The 19,187-nt window shown below is 43.6% G+C and overlaps 1 protein-coding gene across 1 annotated transcript; it reads left to right on the top strand.

Annotated features, from left to right (window-relative positions):
- Window positions 1–625: 625 nt before the first annotated feature.
- Window positions 626–19,147, top strand: PSMC1 (proteasome 26S subunit, ATPase 1). Its single transcript, XM_075926726.2, has 11 exons — window positions 626–780; window positions 2,754–2,807; window positions 4,386–4,482; window positions 8,798–8,922; window positions 9,629–9,814; window positions 10,083–10,211; window positions 10,826–10,922; window positions 12,613–12,802; window positions 13,732–13,883; window positions 17,183–17,337; window positions 18,850–19,147. The coding sequence occupies exons 1-11, from the start codon at window positions 778–780 to the stop codon at window positions 18,982–18,984; spliced, it is 1,323 nt and encodes a 440-aa protein (XP_075782841.1). The 5' UTR covers window positions 626–777; the 3' UTR covers window positions 18,985–19,147.
- The last annotated feature ends 40 nt before the right edge of the window (window positions 19,148–19,187 follow it).

Here is a 19,187-nt window from a genome sequence, read left to right as displayed (position 1 = left end):
GGAACAGTATTCCGGAATAAGGACTTATGCCCGAGCGGGAGCAGAATAGTTTTTCCGGAATAGCGGCTGATTTTGTACAGTAGAGCATTGTTGCTTTTCCGGAAATTCAAGGGCCAGTGTAGACAGTTCGCAGCTTATTCCAGAAAAGCGGCTGATTTTCCGGAATAAGTGGCCCAGTGTAGACACAGCCCCCTGGTGTAAGCAAGCACAGCTCCACCGGGGTCTAGAGTTCTGGTGCCTGCTTGCACCAAGCCTGAACTTGGTTCCTGCTCTTTGGCATCATAGCGAACTTTAGTTACACAGAGCCCTCTACAGCTTCACCTGTGCACTGCTGTGGCAAGAACGATCCAGGAGCAGGGAGCACGGCCAGGGATTTAACCCCGCGGACGCAATCCCGAGCGCTGGCCGGCTGCCGGGCAGTGGCGAATGCGGCCAAGGGACCGCGCGCGGCCAGGAGCGGCCCTTCAGGAAACACCCAGGCGACGCGCAGCACGAGCTGCTCTGCTACGGCCGCCACCGCCTCGCGTCATTAAGAGCGTGCCTCGCGTCACGTGGCCGGCCGCTCGCACCGCTCCAACTCGCCCTTCGTCCGCAGCTTTGGGCGCAGGCTTCCTGTTCCCATCCCCTGCCTTCCTCCTCACGCTCAGGCCCCGCCCTCTCGCTCTGTCCGCTGTCGCGTTTGGCCCTTCCATGGCTCCGTAGCGGCCCCGCCTCCGGTGGCTTGTCTGTCCCCTCTCGGCTCCCGTACACCGCGACGCTTCGGTTGGTGGGCGCAGGATGGTGAGTGAGCGCTGCGCCCTGTTTCTCCGCCAGCCCTAACCCGGGGCTGCCGACAGGAGACCGAGGGACGCGGGGGAGTCTGGAGAGCGGCGCTGCCTGCGGGGCCTGGCTCCCCTCCCTGCCGGCCCGGATTATGCGGAGTCATCGCCCATCCCCCGCTAGGGCCGCTTCGTCCCTCCTGGCCAGGAGCGAGGGGCTGGAGCGGGGCGGGGCCTGGCCGGGAGGGGGGAGCGAGGAGGGCGCAGGGGGGCTCTTTACCCATCTCGGGGGCAGACTCACTTCTCCCCTGTACAGTGCTGTCCCGGCAAGGGCCTTCCCAAGGGGCCGGGGGCAGACCCCCGACCTGCCCGCAGACCAGCCGGACCTGCGCGGCTAGAAGGCGCGGGAGAAATCCGAGCGGGTGGGAATGGCAAACCTGCCATCGCAAGGCCACAAGCTGCCTGCCTAAGGTATCCGCGACCCCATAAGGAGACGGAAAAGATTCCCCTTCTTATTCGCCTGTCTGCCGGCCTGGCATTTAGCAAAATGGAGAAAAAAACAAACTCAGCTGGTGCTAGGTCATGTCACCTTTTGCACACCCCCCAGTTCGTTTATTAATCTGTTTAAATACTAAAAATAGCTAATTCTGACACGGCACTTTGAGATCTGCTTATGACATATTGAATGACGCTGTGGAGCAGTGTTCTCCAACCTTTTGGGGCTGCCAGGCGCTTGGGGGTGGCGCCGCACATGTGCCACGCACCCGGGGTGGGCGCCACACATGCGCTGGGTGCCCGGGGCGCAAGAATGGCTCAGGTCGGCCCTGGTCACTAGGAAGGCGCACATAAATGCCCCAGTAGGAGCCATGGTGCTCACAGACACCATGTTGGGGACCACTGGTGTGGAGGGTATTGCCAAGGCAAAGTGTTCAAAAATCACAAGTGCTTTAAAAAGCTCAAGAATTTTAAATTAAATTTATTGCAGTTTTGTATATGCTTCATAGTGTTGGAGCCTAAAGTCAACACTTGAGTCACATTTTCAGATTTTTGTTCACGATCGTGAGGTCTTGAAACCTATTTTTTTGTAAATGGCAGCTGAGATGACTCTAGTTGAGTCATATGACTCTAGTAGCTGGTGCTTTAAGAAAATCACCTAAAACCCCAAGAGCTGACAACAGTGTATTAAGCATACAATGTACAATTAAAAATACATAGCTTTATAGTTTTGTTGCCTTAAATTATAAGCAAAAGCTAACCCATTTTATAGTCTGACTCACTAAAAACATGAAGTGTCCTGTAAAAACCTGTGGACTTAACATAGTTTGTTTAATAAATATTTTGTGTCTGTGAAGGGTAAGATAATGTCATAAATTCTGTGACTTTCAGAGATCTCTGTGATGTTTTCCAGTCATGGGATGGTGATTTGGAGCTGTCAGGGGGCAACCCTGGCAGCTCCCTGATGCTGTGGACAGCACCAGACCCAGGAAGCTTCCAGTCACTATGAGCAATGGGTGCTGGATTCCCCACTTCAGCATTGAGGCTTGAGTAATCCCCCCCCTCACCCCCTCCTTGTGCTTTTGTGGAAACTGGTGATTTATGCTGAGTTTTACAAAAGTACACATCTTTAGTACACTAGTTTTATGTGATTAGTTGTATTATTGACAAGTCAGTGGTTTACAGGCCTTAGAAATAGGGGACTGTCATATTCCTGGCATACTTAGTTCACTATGCACAAAGATAGCAGAATGCTGTATGAGTTCCAAACATAGCTGTTGAAGTAATCTTCGTTACCCTTTGGTCAGTCCAATCTTCAATTTACTTCATTAACTCTCCTGCTTGAGAAGATTGATTTATTCTAGGATTTACCAGCAGTTTGTTTAGAGGTATCTAATACATATTCTTTTGGCAAGAGTCTAAATCTTTCAAGATTTGTAGAGTTCTTGTTACAAATAGTGTGCTTGCATTCATTTGGGTGTTATCTTTGTATTCCTTTAGGGTCAAAGTCAGAGTGGTGGACATGGTCCTGGGGGTGGCAAGAAGGATGACAAGGTAAGTAATACTAGGTTTAAAACTAATAAAAGAAAGTTCTTCTTCACATAGCGTGTAGTCAACCTGTGGAACTCCTTGCCAGAGGAGGCTGTGAAGGCTAGAACTATAATTGAGTTTAAAGAGAAGCTAGATAATTTCATGGAGGTTAGGCCCATAAAAGGCTATTAGCCAGGGGATAAAATGGTGTCCTTGGCCTCTGTCTGTCAGAGGCTGGAGAGGGATGGCAGGAGACAAATCGCTTGATCATTGTCTTCGGTCCACCCTCTCTGGGGCACCTGGTGCTTGCCATTGTTGGCAGACAGGATACTGGGCTAGATGGACCTTTGGTCTGACCCAGTACGGCTGTTCTTATGTTAATAAAAAATGTAATTGTCCTCTTTTCATAGGGTGAACTGCATGATTACTTCCAATGTGTTCATTAGTGGGTTTTAAAACTAATGTTTTGTTCCTTGTACAAAAAACCCCTAACATTTGTCCTTTGCTTAAATCTCCTAGGCCCCCATTCAGCAGCTTGGGCATTTCAAACCGGCAGCGACACATGGAGCCCAGTGCCCCGCGGAGCCAGTGTCAGCTTGGGACTCCGTGCGGCACTGCCACTTAGAAATGCCTTGAACATGCCTTAGAAATGCCACCCTTTTTTCTGCCTCTGTCTGATAGAAGCAGCAAGGGGCGGGGGATCGACTAGTCGACTGGACTGTCCAGTAAGCATTTGCTTATCGGATAGTCGACTAGTCCTTAACATCCTTAGATCAAAAAGAAATTGACTTTGCAAATCAGGTATCTGCCTGCAGATTTTGGAATCAGCAATTATGTGCATATGTTGGGGCTCATGGGTGCATATTCATTTTTAAAAATCCAGCTAATGTTGCTCTTTTTCTTGTGTCTTAGGAAGAGAAAATAGTTCCTGTGAGCTAGAATTCTGTTTATGCAGGCAAATGTATAAGCATACAAATTGACAGCTGAGTTTAATAAATTTGGATGTAGATTAAACTGTAAACAAAGTATAAGACTGACTGCTCCTTTATGACATAAAATAACACTGAGATAAGTCTCTGCAGTGCTGTGCTGATGCAACAAAGCAGAGTGATCTATTCTGACTGTAGGAGCAGTGCGCTATATGAAATTGGATGGCTAGTGTGAATGCTTTCCCAGGCTACAATTTACACTATCATACCAGTATGGAGAGCAGTGGTGGAGTCTCTAATGTAGATGAGGCTTGAGAGTTCACCTCCTCTCTCTCTCTCTTAAGCCTCACTTGTAGGGACCTAGAAGATTTACAGTTTAACCTCCCATGACATCAGATTTCTAGTTCTCCAAAAAATTAGCAAAGTCCTTCATCAGAAGTAAGCAGGAAAAATGCTATTTAAAGCCTCCCTCTATGTTATACATCATAAGGGAAGGTGAAAGGGCATGCCTCTTCCCTTCCCTCCCACCCCCCCCCCCTTCTCCTTTTTTGCATTGTCATTCAACTGTCAGATTTAGTTCTTTTTAAGTTTGGCACTGTGGTGGATTTCTGTGGCTTGTTCTTGTAATAGCAGCTCTGATTTGGGAGGGTGCTTGTCTTTTTTTGCTTAAAAGGATAAGAAGAAGAAATATGAACCCCCAGTTCCAACTAGAGTGGGGAAAAAGAAGAAGAAAACAAAGGGACCAGATGCAGCCAGCAAACTCCCACTGGGTAAGTGTAGGAGAAATAAACACAATCTCACAAGGCTCTTATAATATTGTGGGATGTAGGGTAGAGATGTAAAAATGTATTAAAAAGTGTAACTGTGTAGAGACTAAAAATCATGACTACATGTGCTGTGGACTCTGCAGTATAATGCTTAAAAAAGCTTTATACTGCAGAGCCCACAGCAAAGGCTCCCTGAAAGTAGGTTTGGCAGCCCCCACCAGGCTTGCACCAGGTGAGCCAGCATGTAACCTGCAAGGAAAGAAGGGACAGCCAGCGGGCCCACCACAAACAGGGGCTGCTTTATTGGGGCCTGTGGAGCTTTTACATTTCTAATCTAGGGTTCCGATCCTGCCACAAGCTCCATCAGGGTGTAGAGTGCATAGTGCATAATTTACTGCAGGATTAGGCCTAAAACTCAAATGACTAAATTGTAAACCAAAGGTAACACTGTAAAGATTTTATTAGAAACAGTTTGACTGTTGTTTGGTTAAGGTTATTAAAAATTATCTCCGTTAATTCTTAATATTTTTTCTGAGGGCTGCTGATTAGGGCTATAACAGGGTCAGCACTCACCTCCCACAGGTTCCCTGGTTTGGTCAAGTGCAGGTTCCTGCAACTCTGTCAATCTGGGGTGGGCCCCTATTAGAGGCATACCCTGGAAGGGGTTTGCACTCAAAACAAAATGTCTAAAATGAGAAGTGGGGAAGACCCTGTGAATAATATGAAATACTTTTTACCTAACGCTGCAGTCAGTGACTGGCAATCTCATGCACTTAGGAGCTGGGAAGTGGTTTACCAGACAGAAAAGACTTTGGCAACAAAAATAAGTCTTGTATTCATCTGAATTAGCGGCAATCTGGTCTTGTATAAGACCAGAAGGATTTACTCTGTAAAATGTGCACATATGTTTGGATTTCAGATTCTGTCTAGTAGTAGGACAGTGACACACATACATAGCAGACAAATGGACTGTTGTATAGCTGGTATTTAACTGTTAGGGTATGTCTACACTACTAGGCTACGTCTACACTGGCCCCTTTTCCGGAAGGGGCATGTTAATTTCAGCTATCGTAATAGGGAAATCCGCGGGGGATTTAAATATCCCCCGCGGCATTTAAATAAAAATGTCCGCCGCTTTTTTCCGGCTTTTAGAAAAGCCGGAAAAAAGCGGCGGACATTTTTATTTAAATGCCGCGGGGGATATTTAAATCCCCCGCGGATTTCCCTATTACGATAGCTGAAATTAACATGCCCCTTCCGGAAAAGGGGCCAGTGTAGACGTAGCCCTACACTAATTTGAATTAACTTAATTTGAATTTTTTTTTTAATTTGAATTAAGCTAATTGGAAATAACACATCTATACACAAAAACTATTTCGAAATAGCACATCCACACTGAGTGGACCCTGAACCAAAGTTAAGGCTGGCCGGAACCAGTGCCGACAGGGCATCAGGTTAGGACTTAGTGTGTGGGGCTGCTGCCTGAGGCTAACTGAGCTCCGTGCTTAAAGGGACCCTACCCCCACCCCGGACAGACAGTTCTCAGGGTTCCCCGCTTGCTTGTCTACCTTGATGAGTGACAGCAAAGCATCCCTATCTTGCAGTACCCTGAGTGCCCAAACTTAGGACATCACAGCACTTGGCCACATGGAGCTAGAGCTGCCCCTGGGCACGCCGGTGCATCTCGTGGGGTCGTTGCCATCAGCCCAGCTGCGCTTGCTGCAGGCTGCCATCTGGGGGGGGTCCATCAGGGGTCTGTCAGGATCCAGGTGGCCTTGAGGGAGAGTGTCCACCCCAAGGAGCCCTCGGAGCCTCCCCAGTCCTCCCCACCAGGGGCTCGTGCCCCATTCCTCCCTCACGTCCTTCTACTAAGCCCTCCCTAGCCCCCCTTCCTGATGTCAAATAAAAGACACGTCTATTCAAAAACAGAAACTGGGTTTATTGAACAAAACGGGAGGTGGGATGAACCTCTTGAGAGACTGGGAAAAGGAGGTGGGAGAGGGGAAAAGGAGAGGGGGAAACATGGGAGGAGGGAGCTGGAAGGGGGAAGCAAGGGGAAGAAGGGGGAGGGGAAGCTCAGGGTTGGGGTCTCACTGGACCAATTTGGCTTACATGCTAACCCGCTCCTGGGTTCGCATGTGGCCTTTGGTGGCCAGCCTGGCAGCTATCCTGCCATAGACGGCTGCATTCCTCCATCTAGTGCAGAGATCATGGATGTTGGGAGTATCCCCCCCCCCCCCGCCCCAAAGCTGATTAAAGTCCATGGTCTCCACCGTGGACCAGGAAGATGCCTGCCTTCTCCAGCCCCTGTCAGGCTCCTGGGAGCTGGCAGACTGCTCCTGGGGAGTGATGGAGGGCTGGCTGCCAGTGGCTTGCTGGCTCATGTTTTGGGGTCACTGGGTCAGGGGCCCTGGTGGCCACTGCTGACTCTGGGCTGGCAGGCTTGAAGCTGGCACAGGAATTGTGGCCAGGGTCCACCCCTTTAATGGCTCCGGGGCTGGGGGGAGGAGAGTAAGTTTTCCTGGTTGTGTCCAGAGTGGCCACCAGGGCTCTCTGGGAAGGGCTGGAGGCCCCCTATTTCAAATTAAGTGTCTACACAGCACTTAATTCGAAATAGCTATTTTGAATTTGGTGTTACTCCTCGTAGAATGAGGTTTACCAAATTCGAAATAAGGGCTCCACTATTTCCAATTTATTTTGAAATAGTGGTTTGGCTGTGTAGACACTATTAAAGTTAATTCAAAATAACTGCTGCTGTTTCGAATTAACTTTGTAGTGTAGACATACCCTTACAGAGGATCTGAACAGATGAACTCATAAGAGATACAGTATTAAATTTTGCAGCGTTGTGGGGAAGGTGCTTACTCATAGTCCTTAACATCTATTTTTTTGCATTTAGATTTGCTTTGTTTTATGTGAGCGTAGAAGAACATAATTTGTTGGACAAAAGTCAACATGGTTCCTGTAAAGGGAAATCCTGTCTTACTAATCTATTAGAATTCGTTGAAGGGGTTAACAAACATGCAGACAAGGGGGATCCAGTAGATACAGTATGCTTAGATTTTCAGAAAGCCTTTGACACGGTCCCAAAGGCTCCTGTGTAAATTACATTGCCATGGGATAAGAGGGAAGGTCCTTTTGTGAATTGAGAACTGGTTAAAAGACAGGAAACAAAGGGTAGGAATAAATGGTAAATTTTCAGAATGGAGAGGGGTAACTAGTGATGTCCCCCAAGGGTCAGTCCTGGGACCAATCCTGTTCAACTTATTCATAAATGATCTGGAGAAAGGGGTAAGCAGTGAGGTGGTAAAGTTTGTGGATGATACCAAACTGTTTAGGATAGTCAAGACAGAAGCAGACTGTGAAGAACTTCAAAAAGATCTCACCAAACTGAGTGACTGGGCAACAAAATGGCAAATGAAATTTAATGTGGATAAGTGTAAAGTAATGCACTTTGGAGAAAATAACCCAACTATACATACAGCCCCTTGCCTAGCCTGTTAGATTCTGGGAGTATTGACTCATCTGTTGATGTGCCATTGAAGACCCTGTATAGTGGTTAGGTAGATTTATAGAAAAGTAGTAGGGAAGTTAAATATCGGTTAATTGAATAGTTGAGTAACCTCATGAATTCTTATCGGTTAGTCGACTATTCTATAGTCCCCCACAGGTGGGGCCAGAAGCCACTGTATCAGAGGTAGTAACATGGACTGCCAGGAGGGAGCTGGTCTGTGAGGGGAGCCGGTTTAAAAACCAGCTCCCCTTGCGGACCGGGTGCCTGTCATCCAGTGCTGCTGCCTCTGATAAAGAGGCAGCAGTGCGGGGTGGCAACTGCCCCGTCTAGGGTGGGTCTGAGCTCCCAGTCCTGGAGCTGGAACTGAGCCTGGCTACCTGGCTCCTAATACGCTTTAAATGCAGAGCCACAGTGGGGGGAGGTCCTGAACCCAGCATGAGCCTGGCTTCTGGATAGCCTGCTAAAACAATTTGGTGTGTGAGTGTGAGTGTGTGTGAGAGATGCTTGTGGTCTATAGCATTCCCTAAAAAGTACTTCAAACACATGCCAAGCTGCAGAGACTGTTGTGGTGGAAGGTAATTATGACATTTGAAAGAAAATCTGGTTAGAAACTTTCACTTAAATAACTAGTAATTTGAAAAATTTTATTGGTGGATTTCTTAGTTTACAGGCCCAGGGGTAATGATTCAGACTGGCCTGTTGATAGCAATTTGGCCAACAATTACTAGCAGCCAACTATTGAATAATGTAAACCATATTTAAATGAAAGTCATATATACAGTGATTCTACTTTCTTCATTACAGTGACACCTCACACACAGTGCAGACTCAAATTGTTGAAATTAGAGCGAATAAAAGACTACCTCCTTATGGAGGAAGAATTTATCAGAAATCAGGAACAGATGAAACCTTTGGAAGAAAAGCAAGAGGTAAGTCTAGAGGCAATTATTACACTGTTATTAAAGCTGAGATATTACTAACCTAGATCTTCACAAGTAAAATAGTAAGCAATATAAATTAGTAGATGCACAAGACTTGGAAATAGACACTGAACTTTAGACAGGCTAAATATTTAATATTTATTTAATTTACATTTAATAAAGCATAGAATGTGTAGTCTCCTTACTGAGCTCCTCCTAGTTGAAGAACAGAGGATAGAGGACTTTACTTTTGGGAGTATTAGGGATTGGGCTAGTGAGTTGAATATGGGTACAGTTTATTACAGGTGAGGCATATGGTTTTGCTTAGTGAGTCTCTGAAGGTAGAACTCCTAAGGTGGTCAGCCAGCAAAGGAGGGAAGGAATGCGCTAAATACATATACATTCTTATAGGGTAAGTGACAGAAGCATAAAGTAAAATGAGATTAAACAAGTGATTTAGCTTCTTGGCTGCCCCCCAAAAAGAGAGCTCCTATCCTTCTTTGCTTTGGGAAAGGACCATGGGATTCATACCACATCACATAGGGCAGAAAAAACTTTTTTCTTCAAATAGTTGTAAAAAAAAAAATCATGTTTTTCACTCACAGGTAGTTGTTCTTGCTTTAGTGTATATGTTTAAAGCAGTATAATACGTGTTTTGCAGAAGCTAATTTTTTGTTTCTGGGTTTAGTACTTTATTATTGCTTGTTTCTTGCAGGAAGAGAGATCAAAGGTGGACGATCTGAGAGGAACCCCAATGTCTGTAGGTACCCTGGAGGAGATCATTGATGACAATCACGCTATAGTGTCTACATCAGTGGGATCTGAGCACTATGTCAGTATTCTGTCTTTTGTGGACAAAGATCTCCTAGAACCAGGTTGCTCTGTTTTGCTTAATCATAAGGTAAGTGGTCTCATCATATGAAGTTGGAGTGTTGCGCATGTTCCAGTACCCCATTGTTTTTGGTATCTGTTACACAAGTATAATAATGTGAGGTCTGAGGATAGGTATTTTGTGTTCCATGTCATTGTGTGAACATATAGCGCACTTATTTGTGGATTCATGTGTAGCTTTTTGTTTTATCTTTAGTAAAATAGCATGAAATTTACTGAAATCATTTTAATCAATTATATTTTACTAATATTTGATATTGGAATACTATTTGCACTAGGTTCATGCTGTTATAGGAGTCCTGATGGATGACACAGATCCTTTAGTTACCGTAATGAAAGTGGAGAAAGCCCCTCAGGAGACTTATGCTGACATTGGTGGCCTTGACAACCAGATTCAAGAAATTAAGGTATTCACAAGTCTAACTAAAAAGCAGAGCTCTTTCGGCACCTATTATCAGGAAGATATATTATATGATAGTCAAAAACTTGTGCCTTAACTGCCACAGTTGCTGTGAAACCCAAGATAGCATTGAGAGTGCTGGGATTTTGTACATTTAAAATTCTTAGCTTTAGCAATTTTTTACAATTATCAAGATTTTCAAAAGTGATAATGATTTTGGGTATCCTCTATTTTACCTTGCTTTAAAGAGACCTGATTTTTAGAAAGTGCTGAATCTGTGCCCTCTGCAATAGGCACTTGTATTTTGGGTGCCCAACTTGAGTCACTTGTACTAGTGACTTTTGAAAATGTTGATCTTAATATTTGGTAATTAAACATTGAGGAAACCAGATTTCTCTTGTTCAGTAATCCTCTAGCGCTCTGCACACTGGGTTAAGAATCAAGAATTCCTGAATTAAGCTCTGATGTTGACTTGTCATCTGGCATGTGGTTGGGCACTCTTTCAGCCTTAAGTGTTTTCATTTCTAAAATGGGGGCAGTAATAATCAATTACTTCAAGTGACTGTTGTGTGGATTAATTAGTATTTGTAAAATGCTTTAATACTTGTTTTTACGATATAGGAATCTGTGGAACTTCCTCTCACCCATCCTGAATATTACGAAGAGATGGGTATAAAGCCACCCAAAGGAGTAATTCTGTATGGCCCACCTGGGACAGGTATCCTACATAACAGTAATCTCCCGCATTAGCTCTAGAGTGATTGGTGTTCATCCACCTAAGTCCCATGTGTAGCCAGCCCATTTTAGTAGGCATTTTTCAGAGGCCACCACCTCAGTTGGGCCCTGTTCAGAGCCTTCCTAGAGAAGGAGGAGGTGCCTGCCTTAAACATTAGTCCAATGGTTAGAGCCCTCACTGGGGGGTGTCAAAGATAGGTTTAATTCCCCCATCTGCTGGAGAGAGGATTTGAACAGGGTCTCCCATCTCACAGAAAAATGCTCTGTTTTCTGAGCTATGGGATATTCTGATGTGGGGTTTCTGTAGTTGAAGCTATACTGTTGTGGATAAATGACTAGCCCTACATCTCACATCTCCCATGTGGATCCCTAGACTACTGGACTTAAAGTAATTCTCACTCTGTCCCTGGCCCAGTGACTGTTCCTCTGTGGATAAATAAATAGGCATTGGGCCAGAAAGAGAGAGAAACTGACTATGCAGTGCAGTAGTTAAGACACTCACTTGGGATGTGTGAGGCTGAGGGTATGGTAGCCCTGCACCAGTCATGTCCCGCAAGAAATGTTTTAGCTGTTTGACTCAACATGGCAGGTCATCTTTCATGGCTCACTAAACAGAGGTAGATGCCTGCCTTCAGGATCCTCCCCTAGCATGGAGCTGCCTAGCATGTTGGCTTCTTTAGATAATGTTTTAAGGCACCTAACCCTCACATTGATTGCTTAGAATAGTAATAGAAATGTAGCCTTGTTAGTCTGGTCTAGCTAAAACAAAAAACAGGACTACGTAGCACTTTAAAGACTAACAAGATGGTTTATTAGGTGATGAGCTTTCGTGGGCCAGACCCACTTCCTCGGATCAAATAGTGGAAGAAAATTGGCATGACCATATATACACCAAAGGATACAATTAAAAAAATGAACACATATGAAAAAAACAAATCAAAGAATCGATGCACATAAAACAGATATTAGACAGGATCACAAAGAAAAAAGTTTCTTGCCATTTCAACCAGAAAGAGCATTGTCTCGAGGACTTAACTACCTGCATCCTGCTTCAAAGACATTTTAACACCAGACTTGAAAGAGAATCCTCTGAACTGTCATTCATGCTTAAATTTGGCACTTTACACCTAGGTCTCAACAAAGATGCTAATTATCTTACCCATTACAAAGATAGTTTCCCCAATTATCACCTCTAATATCATTAGCTCACAGACATTTACACCCCCCCCCCAATCCTGCCTCTGTTCTGAAATTCGATTTGTCCTTTTCATATGTGTTCATTTTTTTGATTGTATCCTTTGGTATATATGGTCGTGACAATTTTCTTCCACTATTTGATCTGAGGAAGTGGGTCTGGCCCACGAAAGCTCATCACCTAATAAACCATCTTGTTAGTCTTTAAAGTACTACATAGTCCTGTTTACTGATTGCTTAGGAAATCTGTGTGCCTAACTCAGTCATTGTGGATCGCAGTGTTGTTTCTGTGATTTTTCTAGGCACCTAAAAGTTAAGCACTGTGGCACTCAGCGTTGTAATCTTAGTTGTTGAGTTATAATTTTAATGTAATTATACTTGGTACCTCAGCCCTGTTCTGTATTTCATGAGCATTTTTTCTTAATGTTAATAACTATTACTGCAAACTCACTGCAGTGTTTCTTTACAATTGATAATAGGTAAAACGTTACTAGCCAAAGCAGTGGCAAACCAGACCTCAGCAACCTTTCTGAGAGTTGTTGGCTCTGAGCTTATTCAGAAGTACCTAGGTGACGGACCAAAGCTTGTGCGTGAATTGTTCCGTGTAGCTGAGGAGCATGCTCCATCAATCGTCTTTATTGATGAAATAGACGCCATTGGTACAAAGAGGTAGTGTATTGAATTCAAGTTTCCAATGCTGAATACAGTAATTTTGCCAAGAACAATACAGAAGTTATCTGAAACATTTCTTTTTGTGTGAGTTAGTGATGAAAGGACAAATTCAACACTGACATTTTAATATTACATTATTTTTAATATAAAATTTACATTTTTGACAGTAAAATTTGAATTTCTACAAAACTCTACATTTTTTTTGTGTGTGTATGTAAAAAATATGCCAAAAATTAGCTGTTGCTGGAGCAGCGCCTAACAGGCCAACTATAGTAATGATGAATCACTTTTAACCAGGAAAAGCTGGCTTGAGTAACAAATAAGTTCATTGTGGCTCCAGCATTAGCGGAGTACTACATTTTATTACTTAAATGTATTTTTCTGTTGTCTTTATTTATATAAATCTGTAGAGCCCTGAAAATCTGTAGATATTTCCTTTATATCCACTGGTATCCGCATCTGCAGATATCCACTGTTCATTTTTGTGGATGCGGATATAAATTTTGTATCCATACTGGGCTCTATAAATCTGCTTTTTAAATTTTGATAAATTTAAAATAACTAACTGCGTGGGAGCATTATGGTAAAAATCAGTGCACAGTAACTTTCCAGAACTTTTATATAATTTTTTATTGTAATACTCTTCACTGTAGAAATCAATAAAATTGATCCACGTGAGTGAGCCGTTATGTCACACTGAACTAATGTCAACTTGCATCTGGGATGTACTGTTTTAAAGATGCAGCAAGGTTTAATTGGGACTGACATACTTCACAGCTTAAGGTGTCCTTAAAGCAGCCCATTATCACCCTAAAAATCCAAGTGTTAGAAATAGGAGAATATATTTACACATTTTGGGATGTATGCATTTCCACTTTCATACTTATTGGTTTGGTTACATTTCTTTCTCTTGGCCTTCCTCAAAGATATGACTCAAATTCTGGCGGTGAAAGAGAGATACAGCGTACAATGCTGGAGTTGCTGAACCAATTGGATGGGTTTGACTCCCGTGGGGATGTGAAAGTTATCATGGCCACAAACAGAATAGAAACATTGGATCCAGCCTTAATCAGACCAGGTAAGAGACTTTTTATGATGTCGCATTTCCTCCAAAAAACTTTGTGCTAGGTACTGAATTTGATTTCTGCCTTTTATAGAAAGCTTTCATACACTTTATAATCATTTTATGTCTTAGAAGGAATCTTGATTTAGCAGTACAAAAGCACCAGTTCTCCTGAAAACAGTCCTCTTGAAAACACCCACCTGTAGTAGGGAAGTGATATTCCTTTTTTCAGATGGGGAGCTGAGACATAATGAATAAGGGCTAGAGTCACAAAAGAACTTAGGTGCCTATTCACCCCTGCAGGGGCCTAAATCCCCAAATTAAATCCCACTGGGATTAACAGAAACCCTGCTAAGTTGCCCCAGAACACTATAAGCACTTAACTTTTCATAGTAAAAGTTCCCTGCATTTCTGCCTATACTCATGTGCAATGCAGCAGCCTTCCTCTAAACATCCAGTTGCAAACACCCCAGATCAATGTTTGAAACAGGCTGAGGAACACCTATCTTCTTCTAACTTGCCTGTGGGGCCCAAGGTAGCGAGTGGCTTTCAGCCTGCATTCGAGGTCAGGCCCCTATAGGTGAGCTCCCCTCTCATACTTGGAAGTGCTGGAGGGGAGGACACCTCCCTCTGTCTTTTTAGTTCAGGGGGTAGGGTACTCATGGGATATCCCTTAGTTCAGTTCACTCCTCTTAAGTGGCTATGTCTAGACTATGGGAGGTATCCCAGAAAAACTCCACTGTGTCTAGGGAATGCGTCTGCTCTTCCATGAGGAAGAAGGACTCTCCTAAAAGAGGAGGGTTTTCCACAATTTGGTCCAGTTTAGATAGATCATTGTAGGAAGTCAAAGAAGGATCTGTCACCTGTTGAGGCTGTTCAGCCAGGCATAAATGATGAGTCACTGGGCTAGGGCGAGAACAAGCATAATGATTGTTTAGCAAGGATGGGGAACCTTTGCTGGGTTGGAGACCACAAGTAAGAGAAGAAAAACCCACCTCACAACTGATAAGCAGCAAAAAAACCAAACAAACCCCGACGACGCCTCATTCATGCAACTCCGGACACCAGGGTTCCCTTTACACTCCATTCCTTTGGGGGAGGAAGGGCACCAAGTCTCAGAGCTTCCACTCAGGGCTGGATTGTCTCTTGTGGGGCCCTGGGGCTAGTAGATTTTCTCGGGCTCTCTAAGATGGAGTTCAGTGTGTGGGAGGGGGATGCTGGGGATCGAGGTGGGGCTGCAGGATTTGGGCAGATGGATGTGTGCAGGAATGGGCTTTGGGGGTGTAGAATCTGGATGGAAAAGGGTGTGTGGGAAAGGGCAAGTGATTGGGGCCGCCTACGTTGGGCAGCTCTAAGGGAGTTACACAGCTGGCTCTGTGCCATTCTGTGCTGGCATGTACTGCCCCATCACCACTCTCATTGGCCATGATTCCCAGCCAATGGAATGAAGCCAGTAAGGCAGTGCAGGGACAGAGCTTCCCTGCATTGCTTTTCCTAGTGCAGAGTCACTTCCTCCCCTCACCAGGCAGAGCGGGAGCTAGCAGCTTGCCTTGACACAGGCAGCAAAGCTCAAGACTCCTTCTCCTAGCAGCAGGGAGCTGGTGCTAGCACTCCAGCCACATAGGGAGGGCACTAAAGTGGGGTGTGGGGGAAAGCCCCAAGCTTTGCAGGCTGCAACAAAGCAAGAATCCACATTGCAACAGCTTCAGTAGGTGAAAATGAGGGAGCCCTACATCAGATTAACTCATGATCCAGTGGTTGGGGACTCACCTGAGAGGTGGCAAATCCCTGTTTGAATCCCTTCTTTCCCTTAGACAAAAATGGGAGGGGAATCAAAGGAGTCACCTAAGATGTAGCAGAGTGCCCTGACCACTGGGCTAAAAGTTATGAGCAGGGGTCCTGGCATCCCCAGCTCCTTGCAAAATGGCTTAAGCCCCAGCTGCTAAGAGAAGATTTACACTGAGAATCTTAAGCAGTGGGAGGTGCCTATTTGTGCTCCAGACTTAGGTGCTGAACTCTGAGAGGGGTAGGATGAGGATATACCACTTGTCCTGGCATTACCCATTGCAGAGGAGCAGCCTAGCATGCTGGCTTTTGTGAATCCTATTCTAAGGCACCTGTCTCAGACTTTGAGAATCCATGTGATTTTCTAGGTGCTGAAAAGGTAGGTGTGATGATGCTTAACCTCACCACACCTAAATTCCTTTGTAAATCTAGCCCACCATCATGTAGGATGTCTTTGGTATGAATGTCTTTCCTAATCGTTATCCTTCCTTTTAGTTCAGAAGCATATTTTTGGTACAATTATTGAAAAATAGAATACCAGTTCCACAATTTCTGGGCTGATATATGCTCAAAGACAAAAATCCTGGCACCTACCATTCTGTCTGCCTTGGTGCATGCTGCTTTATAATAAATATAAAACTAAGCATTTAATGTAATGGAAATACAACATGAAGTGCTTGTTTTTGATAAAGCCAGTAAATTTTAAGGTTACTAAAATACTTATATACAAAGGAATTCAGCAATTTGAAAAATAAGTCTAAGCATTTCAAAGTATTAAGCTTCACTTATGTTAACCAGGTGCCTGTTATAGACAGGAAAAGAGCGGGTGTTAGGATGTTCTCTCTGGCAAGTTTTTTACTTATTAACTTGCTTTCCTTCCTTTTGTCAGCCTGAATGTGGCAACCCTCAGGATATGATGCAGGAACTATCCTGTTTGGTTGGAATTTAATAATAGAAGATGGAGAAGTTTGGGCTGGATGGTTATGTTTTGGTTTGTTTGTTTTGAAGATCTATATGGTACAATTCTTATTTCTTTCCTTGAAAAATATTATAAAAAATCTGATGTAAAACTGAGTGGCCACAAAAGATGAGATGGGCACAGATCTGCTATTGTAAAAAACCCACTACCACTTCTTACTTTCCAAATACTTGAAGCTCTAAGGAAGCTACCCCACGTAGGACTACTGTGAGCTTCTTACATTTTTCCTTTTAAGATGGCTTGAGACAAGATAATGGACTAGTTTGTCAATTCTTAAATATAGGAACGTATCAGGCCAGTGCTAGTTCTCTCTCATTTAAACATTCTGGGGCAGTAATTGTCCACTTTGTCTTGCATGCAACACTGCATAAACATTGAACTGTCACACCATGTTCATATTCTCACCTATCCTCTGACCTCAGTTTCTTTGAGAATATGGCAGTGTATAGGGGAAATAGCAACAGCTTATTCTGTACTTGTTCAGGAGACAGAGCACTTCAAACTTCACTGATTCAATCCAGAATCTCTTAACTGCCTTTCCTTCCCACAGGGCGTATTGATAGGAAAATTGAGTTCCCACTACCAGATGAAAAGACCAAGAAGCGTATCTTTCAGATCCACACAAGCAGGATGACTTTGGCAGATGACGTAACGTTAGATGAGCTCATTATGGCTAAAGATGATCTGTCTGGTGCAGATATTAAGGTAAGGTGCACCAGTGCTGATTAAGTTTTTAAACATCAGTTATGATAAAGGTGTAATATCTGGAGTGAATTAACATTACACTGTGATCCAAATAAGCAGCCCCTTCTCTATGACTATAAGAGTCATTCTCAGAGGGATAGCTGTTAGTCTGTAACCTTAAAAATAAGTAGTCCTGTGGCACCTTAGAGACTAACAAAAATACTTAGTATCATGAGTTTGTGGGAAAAAACCCACTTCTTCAGATGAGCTCGTTGATGTGTTTTAGTCTTTAAGGTGCCCTCAGATTTCTTGTTTTTATAAGAGACAGTCTTTCAAAGCTTTTACTGTTTTATCTCCTTTTATCATTAATTAGAATAACAATACTCAGACCTCAGTGCTGCAGGAGACAATCAACATCACCCAAAAGAGCCACAGCACTATGAACTGTTTCATTTACTTGTATATTCTCTCTCAAATGATTGATGCAGTATGATTTTAAGAACTATAATTGGTTAACATAATAAAAGCATCTTAATTAAAACCAGTGTTTTAATATATACTACAAAGAGCTGCAGGAGACACAATAAAGAACCACATGCAGCTGTCAGGCCTCAGTGAGTATTGCTGCATGAGAGAGACCATCGGTATTGCTGTCTGAAAAAAATTAAGTCTGGGCTAGACTCACAAAAATGACCGTCTTCTAAATGCCTGAATCAGTCCCTTCTTTGCTGCTGCACCCTATGTACTTGGGAATGAGGCTGCAGACACAAACCCAGCATGATGCAGTAGTCATTGGAAAATAGGCATTTCTCCACCAAACTTTACTGTGGGACAGTACCATTGGGCATGCTCAGAGCTAGCCTACTCAATTGGGTTGCCTTAAGCAAGCTCCACAACAGCTAGCTGGGGGATTGTCACTCATAACTTTTAACCCAAAGGATATTCTGATGTGGGGTGTCCTCAGTCTTTTTTCCTGTTAAAACTGTTCCAGCATGGATGTGCAAGAAAGCTCTGATGGTCATTTTAGCCATAGGGGTTTCTTGCACAAGAAATTCATGTTGCCTGTCTACACTGCCCTCTTGCACAAGAGGGCTTATTCCTCATGGGGCGATGAATAACTTCTGGAAGAAGCCCTGTTTTCCAACACTGTACTGTAAATTTACTTGTGCAAGAAGCTGCCAGTGTAGATGTAGCCTTCTGTTTTGTTGTAGATCAGAGTTAGGGATTGTGCTAAATGTAGCTAGTTCTTTGGAAAAGTGTTATATTGTAAAAGTTGATTTCCTATTAGTGTTATATTGTAAAAGTTGATTTCCTATTAGCATGCAAGTACTGCTTGGATCAGAAACAAAAACTACTCAGTACAGCTGTAGAGAGAAATTGATTTCTAGAGTTATTAGTTTCACAACTTAATAATATACGTAATTAGCAGGTTTTGCCAGTGTTCAGTTTACACTGGCACCTAGAAAATTATATTTGAAAGCTTTAGTAATGTATGTGGTTTGAATTAGCAATATCAACTTTTCTCTTTGGCAGGCAATTTGTACAGAAGCTGGTTTGATGGCTTTGCGGGAACGCAGAATGAAAGTAACGAATGAAGACTTCAAAAAATCAAAAGAGAATGTTCTCTATAAAAAACAAGAAGGCACCCCAGAGGGGCTTTATCTTTAAATTGGGGACTTCTCACTTTCAAAATGAGAGATGGCAACAGAAGTTTCACAGGCCTCAGCAGTACAGCATAAATGTGTTATTCCCTTCGAGCATGATGAATGGAGTGTATTTAGTTACAAGTCTAAAATACTTATTTCCAAATAAAACACGGGTTTCAGAATGATTTTTTTAATTCAGTGTCTTAACTTGTTCTGTTACAGATT

The sequence above is a fragment of the Pelodiscus sinensis genome, chromosome 5 (genome assembly GCF_052426305.1).
Source record: "Pelodiscus sinensis isolate ZL-2025 chromosome 5, ASM5242630v1, whole genome shotgun sequence".
Classification (NCBI taxonomy): domain Eukaryota; kingdom Metazoa; phylum Chordata; order Testudines; family Trionychidae; genus Pelodiscus; species Pelodiscus sinensis.
Note: the sequence above shows the minus strand (reverse complement) of the source record. Positions and strands in the feature narration are given on the sequence as shown.

Bases quoted from the DNA above. Each gene is read 5' to 3' on its own strand.
- PSMC1 (XM_075926726.2), top strand. The intron at 2,808-4,385 runs GTAAGTAATACT...TTTGCTTAAAAG, and splicing joins GTGGCAAGAAGGATGACAAG to GATAAGAAGAAGAAATATGA. The intron at 10,212-10,825 runs GTATTCACAAGT...TTTACGATATAG, and splicing joins ACCAGATTCAAGAAATTAAG to GAATCTGTGGAACTTCCTCT.